This window comes from Schistocerca nitens, chromosome 2 (genome assembly GCF_023898315.1).
Source record: "Schistocerca nitens isolate TAMUIC-IGC-003100 chromosome 2, iqSchNite1.1, whole genome shotgun sequence".
NCBI lineage: Eukaryota > Metazoa > Arthropoda > Insecta > Orthoptera > Acrididae > Schistocerca > Schistocerca nitens.
This window is the reverse complement of record NC_064615.1, coordinates 772,431,577-772,446,922: the sequence shown is the minus strand read 5'-3', so window position 1 is coordinate 772,446,922 and position 15,346 is coordinate 772,431,577. Positions and strand designations below refer to the sequence as shown.

At 45.2% G+C, this 15,346-nt stretch overlaps 1 protein-coding gene across 1 annotated transcript in view; it reads left to right on the top strand.

Moving 5' to 3' along the window:
* The window catches only part of LOC126235318 (uncharacterized), a 29,285-nt gene extending 15,501 nt beyond the window's left edge, over positions 1-13,784 (top strand). Inside the window, exon 2 of the mRNA XM_049944041.1 lies at positions 13,665-13,784. Coding sequence (XP_049799998.1) covers positions 13,665-13,701 — 37 coding nt within the window. The 3' untranslated portion in view covers positions 13,702-13,784. The remainder of the gene's footprint in view (positions 1-13,664) is intronic.
* The last annotated feature ends 1,562 nt before the right edge of the window (positions 13,785-15,346 follow it).

The window sequence follows — 15,346 nt, the reverse complement described above, 5'->3', positions numbered from 1 at the left end:
AACACAGAGGACGCTTCGACGAATAAATATGCTAAGATGATGAATATTATTGTGTACTTGCCCATGTTGTTGTTGTTGTTGTTGTTTTGGTCTTCAATCTAAAGGCTTATTTTGATGCAGCTCTCCGTGCAACTCTGTCGTGTCCAAACCTTCTCATCTCCGAATAACTACTGCAACCGACATCCATTTGAACTTGCTTACTGTACTTTTGAATTAATCTCCCTCTGCAAGTTTTACTCCTCCCACCCTTCCCTCCAGTACTGAATTGACGATTGTTTGATGTCTCAGAATGTGTACTATCAGCCGATCCCTGCTACTTTAGTCAAGTTACGCCAGAAGTTCCCTTTCTCCCCCCTCAGTACCTCCTCATTAGTTACACGATCTACCCATCTAATCTCTAGCATTTGCCCACCCGGCTACCCGTGCGGTCTCACGCGCTGCTTCCCGAACGGGAAGGCGTGCCGATCCCCGGCACGAATCATCCCGGCATATTAATGCCGAGGTCCGGTGTGCCGGCCAGCCTGTGGGTGGTTTTAGTTTTTAAGGCGGTTTTCCATTTACCTCGGCGAATGCGGGCTGGTTCCCCTTATTCTGTCTCTGTTACATTATGTCGGCGATTGCTGCGCAAACACTGTCTCCACGTACGCGTACACCATAATTAATCTACCACGGAAACTCGTCTGGCATGAGACGTTCAGGTGGGGGGGGGGGGGGGGCCACTGGGGGCTGAACCGCACAATAACCCTGGGTTCGGTGTGGGGCTGCAGTGGGGTGGGTGGTCTGCTGTGGCCTACTGTGGGGCTGTGAACCACTGAGAGCAACGGCAGGACATATACATGCAGGGTGAGTCACCTAACGTTACCGCTGGATATATTTCGTAAACCACATCAAATACTGACGAACCGATTCCACAGACCGAACGTGAGGAGAGGGGCTAGTGTAATTGGTTAATACAAACCATACAAAAATGCACGGAAGTATGTTTTTTAACACAAACCTACGTTTTTTTAAATGGAACCCCGTTAGTTTTGTTAGCACATCTGAACATATAAACAAATACGTAATCAGTGCCGTTATTTGCATTGTAAAATGTTAATTGCATCCGGAGATATTGTAACCTAAAGTTGACGCTTGAGTACCACTCCTCCGCTGTTCGATCGTGTGTATCGGAGAGCACTGCAACATACATCGCGTTTCTACAGAATGATCTGCCAACGTTGCTCGAAAATGTCCCACTGGAAACGCGTCGACGTATGCGGTATCAGCATTATGGTGCACCTGCACATTCCGCAATTAACACTAGGCTGACCCTTGACAGGATGTTCGACGGGCGTTTTATAGGACGTGGAGGACGCATAAATTGGCCAGCCCGTTCTCCTGATCTTACACCTCTGGACTTCTTTCTGTGGGGTACGTTAAAGGAGAATGTGTACCGTGATGTGCCTACAGCCCCATAGGATATGAAACAACATATTGTGGCAGCCTGCGGCGACATTACACCAGATGTACTACGGCGTGTACGACATTCATTACGCCAGAGATTGCAATTGTGTGCAGCAAATGATGGCCACCACATTGAACATCTATTGGCCTGACATGTCGGGACACACTCTATTCCACTCCCTAATTGAAAACGGAAACCACGTGTGTACGTGTACCTCACCCCTCATGGTAATGTACATGTGCGTCAGTGAAAAAGACCAATAAAAAGGTGGTAGCATGTGGACGTAATGTGCTGTTCCAGTCTCTTCTGTACCTAAGGTCCATCACCGTTCCCTTTGGATCCCTACGCAATTCGGTGCTCTCCGATACACACGATCGAACAGCGGAGGAGTGGTACTCAAGCGTCAACTTTAGGCTACAATATCTCCGGATGTAATTAACATTTTACAATGCAACAAACGGCACTGATTGCGTATTTGTTTATATGTTCAGATGTGCTAACAAAACTAATGGGGTTCCATTTAAAAAACGTAGGTTTGTGTTAAAAAACATACTTACGTGCATTTTTGTATAGTTTGTATTAACCAATTACACTAGCCCCTCTCCTTACGTTCGGTCTGTGGAATCGGTTCGTCAGTGTTTGATGTGGTTTACGAAATATATCCAGCGGTAACGTTAGGTGACTCACCCTGTATATATACACTCCTGGAAATTTAAATAAGAACACCGTGAATTCATTGTCCCAGGAAGGGGAAACTTTATTGACACATTCCTGGGGTCAGATACATCACATGATCACACTGACAGAACCACAGGCACATAGACACAGGCAACAGAGCATGCACAATGTCGGCACTAGTACAGTGTATATCCACCTTTCGCAGCAATGCAGGCTGCTATTCTCCCATGGAGACGATCGTAGAGATGCTGGATGTAGTCCTGTGGAACGGCTTGCCATGCCATTTCCACCTGGCGCCTCAGTTGGACCAGCGTTCGTGCTGGACGTGCAGACCGCGTGAGACGACGCTTCATCCAGTCCCAAACATGCTCAATGGGGGACAGATCCGGAGATCTTGCTGGCCAGGGTAGTTGACTTACACCTTCTAGAGCACGTTGGGTGGCACGGGATACATGCGGACGTGCATTGTCCTGTTGGAACAGCAAGTTCCCTTGCCGGTCTAGGAATGGTAGAACGATGGGTTCGATGACGGTTTGGATGTACCGTGCACTATTCAGTGTCCCCTCGACGATCACCAGTGGTGTACGGCCAGTGTAGGAGATCGCTCCCCACACCATGATGCCGGGTGTTGGCCCTGTGTGCCTCGGTCGTATGCAGTCCTTATTGTGGCGCTCACCTGCACGGCGCCAAACACGCATACGACCATCATTGGCACCAAGGCAGAAGCGACTCTCATCGCTGAAGACGACACGTCTCCATTCGTCCCTCCATTCACGCCTGTCGCGACACCACTGGAGGCGGGCTGCACGATGTTGGGGCGTGAGCGGAAGACGGCCTAACGGTGTGCGGGACCGTAGCCCAGCTTCATGGAGACGGTTGCGAATGGTCCTCGCCGATACCCCAGGAGCAACAGTGTCCCTAATTTGCTGGGAAGTGGCGGTGCGGTCCCCTACGGCACTGCGTAGGATCCTACGGTCTTGGCGTGCATCCGTGCGTCGCTGCGGTCCGGTCCCAGGTCGACGGGCACGTGCACCTTCCGCCGACCACTGGCGACAACATCGATGTACTGTGGAGACCTCACGCCCCAAGTGTTGAGCAATTCGGCGGTACATCCACCCGGCCTCCCGCATGCCCACTATACGCCCTCGCTCAAAGTCCGTCAACTGCACATACGGTTCACGTCCACGCTGTCGCGGCATGCTACCAGTGTTAAAGACTGCGATGGAGCTCCGTATGCCACGGCAAACTGGCTGACACTGACGGCGGCGGTGCACAAATGCTGCGCAGCTAGCGCCATTCGACGGCCAACACCGCGGTTCCTGGTGTGTCCTCTGTGCCGTGCGTGTGATCATTGCTTGTACAGCCCTCTCGCAGTGTCCGGAGCAAGTATGGTGGGTCTGACACACCGGTGTCAATGTGTTCTTTTTTCCATTTCCAGGAGTGTATATATATAATGGAATATGTATATAATGTAATGGAATATCTCTGCGCAGCTTTAGATATACATAGCTGTTCCACATCACCAATTTTTTTTGTTGAGTATTGTGGTATCAGTTGCTGATAAGTTCTTCATTAAACCAACACGAAGAAAAGAGACCCCAAGACCAGTAGATAAGTTTTGCTATTAGGGGACAAAATAACAGACGACGGCTGAATAAGAGGGTATATAAATTTACATTTTAGGAAATCTTTTCTGGCGGTGTTTGTCCGGAGTTTAGCCTTGTACCGACGTGAAATGTGGACAGTAACCAGTTCAGACAAGAAGAGAAGAGAAACTACTGAAATGTGGTACTGCAGAAGAATGCTGAAGATTGTATGGGTAGATCCAGTTACAAATGAGGAGATACTTGTAGCGACCTGGGGCTGGGGTTATGTTGTGTCAGGAGATTGAGCGAACATGAGGGTGAGAGATATATATAGTGCACGCCTGGAGGCGAGCAGAATGTACAAAGGTGTAATAGTCTTCGGAGTTGCGGGTGGTGGCCAGAAGTAGTACACGTGCCGTGAAGGAATGCTGACGTATCGTCAGCAATCGTGACGTCGCCGCTACAGGTCAGAACCATGGCAGCGTGCTGTTATGGCAACAATAGCAGGGCGAGGAAGGCGCGGCCCGCCGAGACGTAATGCGATGACCAAGTGTGTCTACCACCTCAGCGCTCTCGAATACGCGGCCGTGCGCCCATTTGGAGACCGCCGACTGTGGTCCAGGACCCCGGTTGTCGTGAAGACTAGGCCCCGATCACCTACCAGGGATCGACGAAGACTGCAGCTGATTGTCACGAGCCGGCCAGGGAGCTTCGCGGTTGCGCCTCACCTGGTCAGTGCGAAGATAGTTTGTAGATCAGCCGCGATGACCCATCGCAGTCTTCTCATCTGCAATGTCCCCGTGGGCAGCAGTGGCAGACTACGGCTGTGGTATGCATAAGGTTGGCTGCCTCTCAGTGTTGAAGTCAGCAAGCAGGTAGCAGACAGACCATCATCCATCATCGTGTCGTTTCACTGAAACCCAAAAGACTGTCATTCTCTCCGATTCTAGCGATACGGATAGAATGGCAGCATAACAGAATGTGTCCTTGAGCTTTGAAAGCCTTTATGTTTAACGGGTCTATCCCACGACTATGACTCAGTGGTCCTGGTTGTATGGGTGCATTTGACCCCATTTATCAGACCCATCAGTGCTCCTTGCCTCGATGTGGTAATTTCAGTAGTGATTCTGGGTCGCTGAGCTCTGTTCTTTCAGTAGTAGCTCACAGCTGGTGAAGTTACCTCACCATGCCCTGTTAAGTAGCACAGCAGTGCATGCGTTTCTGTCTGCCCTGTTCCAAGTCCCTTTGCATCGGTGGTACGCCATGTTGACGTAACGATAGGTACATCAACCTAGCGGTAACTTACTCTCTTCCGAGCTTGCCCGCTAGAACCTTAACAAATTTTTTAAGTCTGTCCAGTGAAATTGCTCTACTGTGCAGTACAAAGAACAGAATAGCAGAGAGAATGGAACTTATGGTACACCTGACTAAAACAAAGGATCAGTTGATATGTCAAGGAAGGGGCCAGGGAACTGAGAATTGTAGAGGGAGAATAAAGTATGAATAGGGTAAACAGGATCAAACAGATACAGGTTGCGGTAGTTACTCGGAAACGAAGAGGCTTTCACATGGTAGACCAGGACCACAACGCCAACAATGACAACAATACTAACAGTTATGTTCGAGTTAGTATTTAGCAGTACTCTGTATTCTTCACAAGGCTTACAGTATTAGTATATTGCATTACAGAAGTTATAGCCTACATAGAACTAGCCACCCGTCCAGACAGCAGTGGGCTTTATCAAACAGGTTTTGGGATTTGGGAAGCTGCGCTGGGCCCGAATCGAATCCACCCGCCGGCCAGTGTACCGGCCACCCTAGATGTGGTTTTTAGGCGGTTTCCCACATCCACCTAGGTGAACGTTGGGCTGAAACCCACATCGCCCCTCAGTTACACGATTCACAAACTTTTCAGAATCTTTCCACACTTTCACATGAATGGCACTAGAAGATAGGGCAGACAGACTCTGGTCTGAAGCTGGAGGATGGCGACGCGAAAGGAATCTGGCCACCCTATTCCACTAACATAGCCAAATCCAGGTTAAATGCACACTGCCTGGAGATAAGATCAGGAAAAAGAAGATATATACAAACAGCAGCATTAAAATAATCGCATACCACATAATTAAGCTCGTGTATGTTGGACGTTGTTTCCCTGGGACTCTTTTCTTGATGATTCATGCACGCCCCAAACTTTTCCTTATAATATATTTCCACCAGTCATTGTTAATTTTCCATTTTCGCATGCTAGTCAAGTTATTAGTAGTGATACCACAGAGAAGGAATAATCATAGAATGAGCATAGCGTGCCTTGCATGTCGCTGACATCAAACCAAAGTACGTAACTACGCTACAAAGCTGTTCGTTTACATTTTGCGTCACGCTTGTTTTTACATGTTTATTCATAAGCAAACAGTAATGATGAAGTACCACAGACGTCTAATAATAGTTACTATCCTAGTGAAAGGCGCTTTACAGGTTGACAAATATTTAGATACAATGTGATAAAGAGTTAATACCATAGTTTTAATTTTTGTGATTGTGTGGTCGTATATTTACAAGACAAGTGGACTGGAGGGGGAGGGGGGGGGTTAAATGGCGCTGAGCACTATGCGACTTAAACTTCTGAGGTCATCAGTCGCCTAGAACTTAGAACTAATTGAACCTAACTAACCTAAGGACATCACACACATCCATGCCCGAGGCAGGATTCGAACCTGCGACCGTAGCGGTCGCTCGGTTCCAGACTGTAGCGCCTAGAACCGCACGGCCACTCCGGCCGGCACTGGAGAGGGGGGGGGGGCTAAATTTGGCAGTGGCGGAATGAGTCGCAGGTCGTGGGAAAGATATATGCACATATATAGATGGCGGTGGTATCGCTTACACAGGTGTAAAAGGGCAGTGCACTGTGGAGTTGTCATTTGCACTCAGGTGATTCACGTCAATGCACAACGTTCTTCCATAGGGCAACATGCAGAACATCTGATTAGGATCGCTTGTAGTGGCTTCCCTCGGATGGATATCATGACGACTATTACCACTAGCGTAAGAGAATGTCGGAAAGAGAATTATTCGACCACAAACACAGTATCTGATAAAATGTGCCATATAGCAATATTTGCACTCGTACTTCCATTGATGACTGGAAAATTAAATAGAGACCACAAACTACAGCTGAAATCCTTAAAATTGAACAAAGCTACAGGGCCCGATGGAATCTCTGTCAGATTATATACTGAATCTGCGGGTGAGTTAGCCTCTCTGTTAACTATAATCCATGGTAAATCACTCAAAAAAGAAAAAAACCGTACCCAATTCTTGGAGAAAATCATAGGACAGGCCTGTCCACAAGAAGCGTAGCAGAAGTTCTCCACAAAACTACTGTCCAGTATCCTTGATATCGATTTGTTGTAAAATCTTAGAACATATTGCGAGCTCAAATATAATAAGGTATCTTGAACAGAATGACCTCATCAATGCTAACCAGCATGGATTCCGAAAACATCGAGCATGTGAAACCCAACATGCACTTTTCTCACATGACATATTGAAAGCTTTGAATCAAGTCAAGCCAGGTTGATGCAGTATTTCTTGATTTCCCAAAAGCATATGACTCAGTACCACACCCACGCTTATTGTCAAAAGTCCGAGCATATGGGTGTCAAGTGAAATTTGTGACTGGATTGAGGACTTTTTGGTAGGGAGGACGCAGCATGTTGTCTTGGATGGAGTGTCATCGTCAGATGTAGAAGTGTGTTGGGACTCTTGCCGTTCATGTTGTATATTAATGACCGTGCAGACAGTATTCATAGTACCATGAGGGTTTTTGCAGGTGATGCAGTTATCTATAATGAAGTTCTGTGTGAAAGAAGCTGTATAAATAATCAGTCAGCTCTTGATAAGATTTTAAAGTGGTGCAAAGATTGGCAACTTGCTCTCAACGTTCAGAAATGTAAAATAGTGCACTTCACAAACCGAAAAAGCGAAGTATCCTGTAACTATACTTTGATTGAGTCAAAACTGGAATCAGCCAACTCGTACAAATACCTTGGTGTAACACTTTGTAGGGATACGAAATGGAATGATCAGATAGGCTCAGTCGTGGGTAAAGCAGGTGGTAGACCTCGGTTTATTGGTTGAATACTGGGGAAATGCTGTCAGTCTACAAAGGAGATTGCTTACAAATCACCTGTGCGACCCATCCTAGAATACTGCTCAAGTGTGTGTGATCCGCACCAAATAAGACTAACAGAGGATATTTAACATGTACAGAGAAGGGCAGCACGAATGGTCACAGGTTTGTTTAATCTTTTGAGGAGTGCCACAGAGATACTGAAGGAACTGAAGAGGCAGACTCTTGAAGATAGACGTAAACTATCCCGAGAAAGTCTGTTAACAAATTTGAAGAACCGAATTTAAATGATGACTCTAGGAATATACTACAGTCGCCTACGTATCGCTCTCGTAGAGATCGTGATGATACGATTAGAATAATTACTGCACACAGAGGCATTCAAACAATCATTCTTCTCGCGCTCCATACGTGAATGGAATGGGAATAAACCCTAATAACTGGTACAATGGGATGCACACTCTGCCTTGGACCTCGCAGGGGTTTGCAGAGTATAGATGTAGTAGATGTAGATGTAAATGTATTACAATTGTCGTTCTAATCCAGTGTTAATCAGCCATCAGTGTCTCGGGAGCTGTGAAGAAATGGGATGTGCACTCTGCCATGCATTCGCAGTGGTTTGCAGAGTATAGATGTAGATGTAAATGTACTATAATTGTCGTTCTAATCCAGTGTTAATCAGCCATCAATGTCTCGGGAGCTGTGAAGGAAGTGAGCGAATTAAGTTCCGTTTAGGTTGTGGTGAGTGTAGCAGTAGACTTAACATTTGATGTTGTTCCAACTGGTGTTGAGGTTGTTGTTGTTGTGGTCTTCAGTCCTGAGACTGGTTTGATGCAGCTCTCCATGCTACTCTATCCTGTGCAAGCCTCTTCATCTCCCAGTACCTACTGCAGCCTACATCCTTCTGAATCTGCTTAGTGTATTCATCTCTTGGTCTCCCTCTACGATTTTTACCCTCCATGCTGCCCTCCAGTACTAAATTGGTGATCCCTTGATGCCCCAGAACATGTCCTACCAACCGATCCCTTCTTCTAGTCAAGTTGTGCCACAAACTCCTCTTCTTCCCAATTCTATTCAATACCTCCTCATTAGTTATGTGATCTACCCATCTAATCTTAAGCATTCTTCTGTAGCGCCACATTTCGAAAGCTTCTATTCTCTTCTTGTCCAAACTATTTATCGTCCATGTTTCACTTCCATACATGGCTACACTCCAAACAAATACTTTCAGAAACGACTTCCTGACACTTAAATCAATACCCGACGTTAACAAATTTCTCTTCTTCAGAAACGCTTTCCTTGTCATTGCCAGTCTACACTTAATATCCTCCCTACTTTGACCATCATCAGTTATTTTGCTCCCCAAATAGCAAAACTCCTTTACTACTTAAAGTGTCTCATTTCCTAATCTAATTCCCTCAGTATCACCCAACTTAATTCGACTACATTCCATTATCCTTGTTTTGCTTTTGTTGATGTTCATCTTTTACCCTTCTTTCAAGACACTGTCCATTCCATTCAACTGCTCTTCCAAATCCTTTGCTGTCTCTGAAAGAATTACAAATGTTGAGGTATGGTATTGAAATGCATCCAGCAGTAGTCGGCCTTCATTTTTACCTCATGTGCTTCGTTTTTATTAAGCATTTCAATTACATTGCACAGACGCATTAATTTAACCATCTGTCAAAAGCCTAAATCACTACTATTTGCAGCACAGACTACTGCGAGATGTGCAAGGAGAGGGTCAGTGAGCTTCTGTAAGGTACCAACAGGGATATAGAACCATGCCAACTCTAGTGCTGTGGCCAGCTGGGCTAGGTTTCTCGGTTCAGGATGCATGGTGCGAACAGCCCAATGGAAGTGGTCTCACAGGTTCTCTAATGGGTCTTAATTCGGGGAGTTCGGTGGCCAGCAGAGTAGTAAACCCATCTTGGTACTCTTTGAACCACGCGCATACTCTGTGAATTGTGTGACATGTTGCAGTGTCCTGCCGGAAGATGCCATTGTGCCAAGGGAAAACAAACTGCATGTAGGGATGGACATGGTCCCCAAGGATAGATACGTACTTGTGCAGATCTGTCACGAAAACATTCCCCAGACTAGAATTCTCCCTCCTGCGGCCTGGACCCTCCCAACTATTGTTGTAGGATTTTTGCTTTCAGAATTTTCACGCCGTTCACTCCAATGGTCATCTGTCTGATGGAGCATCGAACGCGATTCATCTGTAAACGCAACCTGTCGCCACTCTGTGGATATCCAGTTGCGGTATTGGCGTGCAAATTCCAGCCTTCGTCGCTGATGAACAGCAGTCAGGATGGGTTCATGAAACAGGCATCTGCTGTGGAGGCCCAGAAGTAGCAACGTTCGCTGAACGGTCGTTCAGGAGACACTGTTGGTAGCCCCATGGTTCATCTGGGTGATCCGTTGCTCAGTAGTTGCACATCCATTCTCTCATTCACATATCCCCAGCTGTCGTCCACCCCTGTCATCTGTGGCCCATGGTGCACCAAGTTGCCTCAGCGCCGGTTTTTGGTAGCGCCATTTTTCCATCCACAGTACACTTTAAATGTAGCAGCACGTGAACAGTTTACAGACTCTGCCATTTCTGAAATGCTTCCACACTTGGCCCAAAATCCAATGTTCATGCCCTTTTGTACATTAGATAAATCGCTCTGTTTCCACACTGCAATGACGACTGCACTTTGTTCTGCGTACCCCGCATCCTATGTAAACCCTCCACTGCCAGTGCTGCCACTTTTCATTGTGTGGTTATTGCGCGTAGACGTCGAACATGGGTGGTGGTCATATTAATGTCATAGGTCTGTGTAATTTCGTAATGGCACATGGAGATTTTCTACTCATGAAGTAGTGCATGCGTAATGAGGATATGATTTGTTTATGAAGTAGGAATGTTGATTGCAGAGGTCACTTTTTCCTATTTTGCAAGTTTTTTTCTGTAGCTACTGATTGTAGCAGCCGAGCTACTGATTGTAGCAGCCGAGCTGTGGCCGAAAGCAAGAGTGGCAGGTGGGTCGAGGGGGCCTGAAATGCCTCGGACCTGGTATATTATGTGGCCGCTGTGTAGTCCAGTTCGCTCAGGTGGCTGGCCGGCAAGCGCCGTTTGAAGGGATTAACGTTTCGACAAACTGGGGCCACCTGCCTGGAGCGGTTCTCTTGGGAGTCAAGGACGTCGGACCAGTTCTAACCATGGTCTTGCGACCACTAGTGTACACTCGCTGAGCAGGGGCACATGGCTCGCTTTCAGGTTCCGTTTGCAACGGCTCCCTGGGGTCTTTGCTAATACTTTTTGCCATCCATTCTCAGGCTGAGTCGGCCAGTCCCTCATGCTGAGTGGGTCACTGATGTGTGTGACTGTCTGTGGGCATTCTGTGACTGTGTGGCGAACCCACCTGCGTCCAGTCTCATGGCAGTTTTCACCATGCGAAAACAGAAGGACAAAGGACGGAATGTGCGGTGGCAGGTAGAGTTCAGGGCTAGCAGGTAGCGGTGCACCTGTGGGGCCGACGAACCTGGACCCTGGATCTGACCGCTATAAAATGGTACACCACAAAGGCAAAAAATGGTTCAAATGGCTCTGAGCACTATGGGTCTTAACATCTGAGGTCATCAGTCCCCTAGACTTAGAACTACTTAAACCTAACTGACCTAAGGACATCACACACATCCATGCCCGAGGCAGGATTCGAACCTGCGACCGTAGCAGCAGCGCGTTTCCATACTGAATCGCCTAGAACCGCTCGGCCACAACGGCCGGCTCACCACAAAGACAAATGTGTCGGGGAAGACTAGCTTGGCAAGGGTGGTTGGTCAACTGGTCGGCCTGTGAATGGGCAGCTTTACAGTCGAAAGGACATCTGCAAGACTATGACATTTATCAGTAGAACATCGCATCACTGCAGCCGACCACATGTAAGGTGGTTGAAGGTGATCGGACGTCTGGCTGTGAACAGCGATCGAGTTGGGCCTGCCCTGCATGATAAGGTCGGTTAATAACTTGGGAAATGTGTAGCACTGCCGTCAAGTAGGTACTCGATACAGCGTTCTGCGATTCATCGGAAATCGCAACTCGCCAAATCACTGGTCTCTGAGCACTTGTCTTGCCCAGTGAAAACGATACCACTGGCTAAAGCCATAACAAAAAGCCTGTACTATGGAGAGAAGTGTTACAGATATTGAGACAGTCCTTCAGATTGGCACATCTTTAGTTTAGCAGAGCACGAGTTTTAGCATAATTCCAGATTGGAGTTTGCTGATTGGATGTTCAAGATTGTATTGTGGAGATTCGGTTTTCAGCAGATGCATGATGACCTCCTGCAGTCCATCACCTACTGCAGTGCCAGCTCACGATTCAGTGCCGTGAGTCTGTAGCACAACCGTGGGAATAGGCGCGTTTGTATGGAACTTAAATCAATCACACATCATGAGTTGATGCCCTGACCATGGGTTTGATGTTTGGTCTTCATGCATGTTTAACACCTTCACTTTTCAGAATCGACCCAGTCATCATGAGCAGTGCGACACTGCATATGCTATTCAGTTAGACATCTCGAATTTATTACTAGAAAAAATCATAAATTTCAGCAGTTAAGCTGTATTTTAAAAAATGTGGATCTCTGACGTATTTAACTCGTCGTGTAAACGCAAAGAAGTGCAGAAATGTGTACTGCTGCGCAATTCAACACCTGACGAGCATCAGTGGAATATAATGTGTGTGGATATCCCTAGTTCCATAAGTTGCTTTTCGACTGTATTTTCTTATTTGTGACATACTGGGTTTTATTTCTATTTTTAACAAACCTGTGTGGAATGTGCCACATAATATCTACTAGAGTGTCAACATGCTGTGTGTGATACAGTCAAAATGGAACAGAATTTTTTTTAAAGATCAGAAGGTGTCTTAAGTGTTGAAACCGGTAATCAGAATTAAATCGCACTGAATGCGATCTTGGCCATTAAATTTTCTCCAAAACCAATTATGGATCTCAACTTTTTATGTCTAGTTATGACATTTCAATTTATTAGCAGAATTTCTTCTGTTCTTCCTCTCCGATCCAAAGCATAAGGAACTAGCTTCAGATTCCGACTGCGCTCGGTTTCAGTTTGCGAGATAATCAGATTTGTAATTTCATGCCCTGTGTTTTTTACGTACCTTGACAATAAATCATTATTTCAACAAACTCCACTTTCGTTTCAGTACATGAACGTACCCTCCTCAACGCTCACAATTTTTAATTTAATCCAACACCCACAAATGCGATTCATTTGTCAGAGCCACCCACCTGTTCCGTTTCCTTGCACATGCCTCGTTACCATACATCCGCATTGTAGTGGAGATATCTGCATATCGAAAGGGCATGTTCGATACAGATCACTGATTTAATACGTACATATATTCCCATAAGACAAGTGGCGTTCAGCAGTATGTGGAGTGTCAATTCTCTACCGACTCCTGACCAACTGTTGGGCTCTTTGTAGTCAGAAGAGCAGACAAAAGGAAGTAAACTTAGTACCTCTAGCAGTGTGAAACAACAGATTTTCTGCGATCAACACAAAAAATGGAGGTCAGTAGTGTTAGCAGGCCATCACGAAAATTGAACTGGTTAATATATTACTCAACTGTTACAACATGACGGTACGTACGACTTTCTGCATGTAACAAGAGCAGACAGGTTGTTATAAATTGGTAACATCAGTAAATTTTTAAAAATGGTTTACCATAGTTTCGATAGGTGGACATATTGAACAAACACACATCATTTTGTGAATAGAATTTTGTTGATTTTTTCCTCGTTTTCTGTTACAGAGAACCTGGCTGGCTTGAAGAACTTCTTCGGGACTAAACTCTCCACTGACGTCAGAGAAATACATTTAAAGCTTTCGGTACACGGGGCGTAGAAACAAAATGTGGAGAATCGTAATAGAGAAATGATATTTTTCGAAAATGTTTTTGTAAGACGCAGATCAAACTAAAATTTCTTAAAATCTTTGCAATTTTGTTTGAGATAACAATTTTTTTGAAATAAATTGCTTAATATTGTTTAAGTAAATTGATTACTATTGTTCAAGATAACTAATTTTTGCTGAAATAAACTTGCTACAAATTTTGTAAAATATGTATCCGTTCCTTTTATTCCCTCACTAAGCTCAGTTGAGTTTACAACATTTTCTTTTTGGAAGGTAACTATTTTGCTCCTATATCTGTGTCTGAAGAGTGTCTTGAGGAGTTAGCATAGCACACATAGTACTACCCCTGTTTGTTCACACTTTGTACTGTGGCCAAAGCTTCAGTATTATAATAACTTGCCGTATTGTTACGTATCTGTTCATTAGTAACAGATGTGCTGAATAACTGATGCTGCTACAGACACGAATCGAAATTTGTCAAATGAGAAAAAGTAACTTTTCACAGGTAAGAAGACAAAGCTCTAATTATAGTTTATGTGGTAATTTATACAGATACACTGTGGAACGAAGGTATAAAATAGTTGGGCTAATTTATGTAATAATTGTATTACTACCTGTATATATTCGTGAGATAAGTGCTAGATAAATTGCGTAGATAGAATTGTCCTACCACTCAATCCGTTGACTGTATTAGTATTTCGATGAATTTTTGTCTTCAGGTAACATTATTAATCACAGTCTGGGTCATTACCTCCAGATTATACATATGTCCAAACTCTTGTGCTTATTTTAAAGTTTTCACAATGGGAAACTGCAGCACTACTACCTATCACCTAAACAATGGGTAAGTGTGATTAGCATTTTACTTTCTCTAAGGATGAACGAAGATTAAACGTACGCCGTGAGAAAGTAAACGTGGAAGAATATCGTCCCTAAAAATATTTCATTGTGTGATAAGTCGTTAATTTGCTGCATGTCCTAGATCTAGTTCAAATGTTTTCACGCCGGCCGGGGTGGCCGAGTGGTTCTAGGCGCTACAGGTTGGAACCGCTCAACCGCTACGATCGCACGTTCGAATCCTGCCTCGGGCATGGAAGTGTGTGATGTCCTTAGGTTAGTTAGGTTTAAGTAGTTCTAAGTTCTAGGGGACTGATGACCTCAGAAGTTGAGTCGCATAGTGCTCAGAACCATTTGAAATGTTTTCAAAACAGTTTCAAATTGGTGCAATAGGAAGACATTTTTGCAATACCACTGCAGCATAATTTATTAAACCAGACACTTGGCAATACGACTGAGTGTAATAGAAAACCTGGGCTATCCTTTCTTGTCCCATAACGAACTTACACATGAGCTGAGTCACTTGTCACAAACAAGCGAAATGCCCTGTGATTTATATCTTCAAAGCTTTCATCCAAGTTCATTCTACATATCAACTGCAGATTGTTATGATATCTGTTAAACGCATGGAAAAAATCCATGGTACTACTGAATGGTCTTCTGTGGTAGTGACGTAATAATAATCAAAATTGCTTACAGACGAACTGTTTCATCTATGACAGTAGAGGAGTAGGGGGGGGGGGG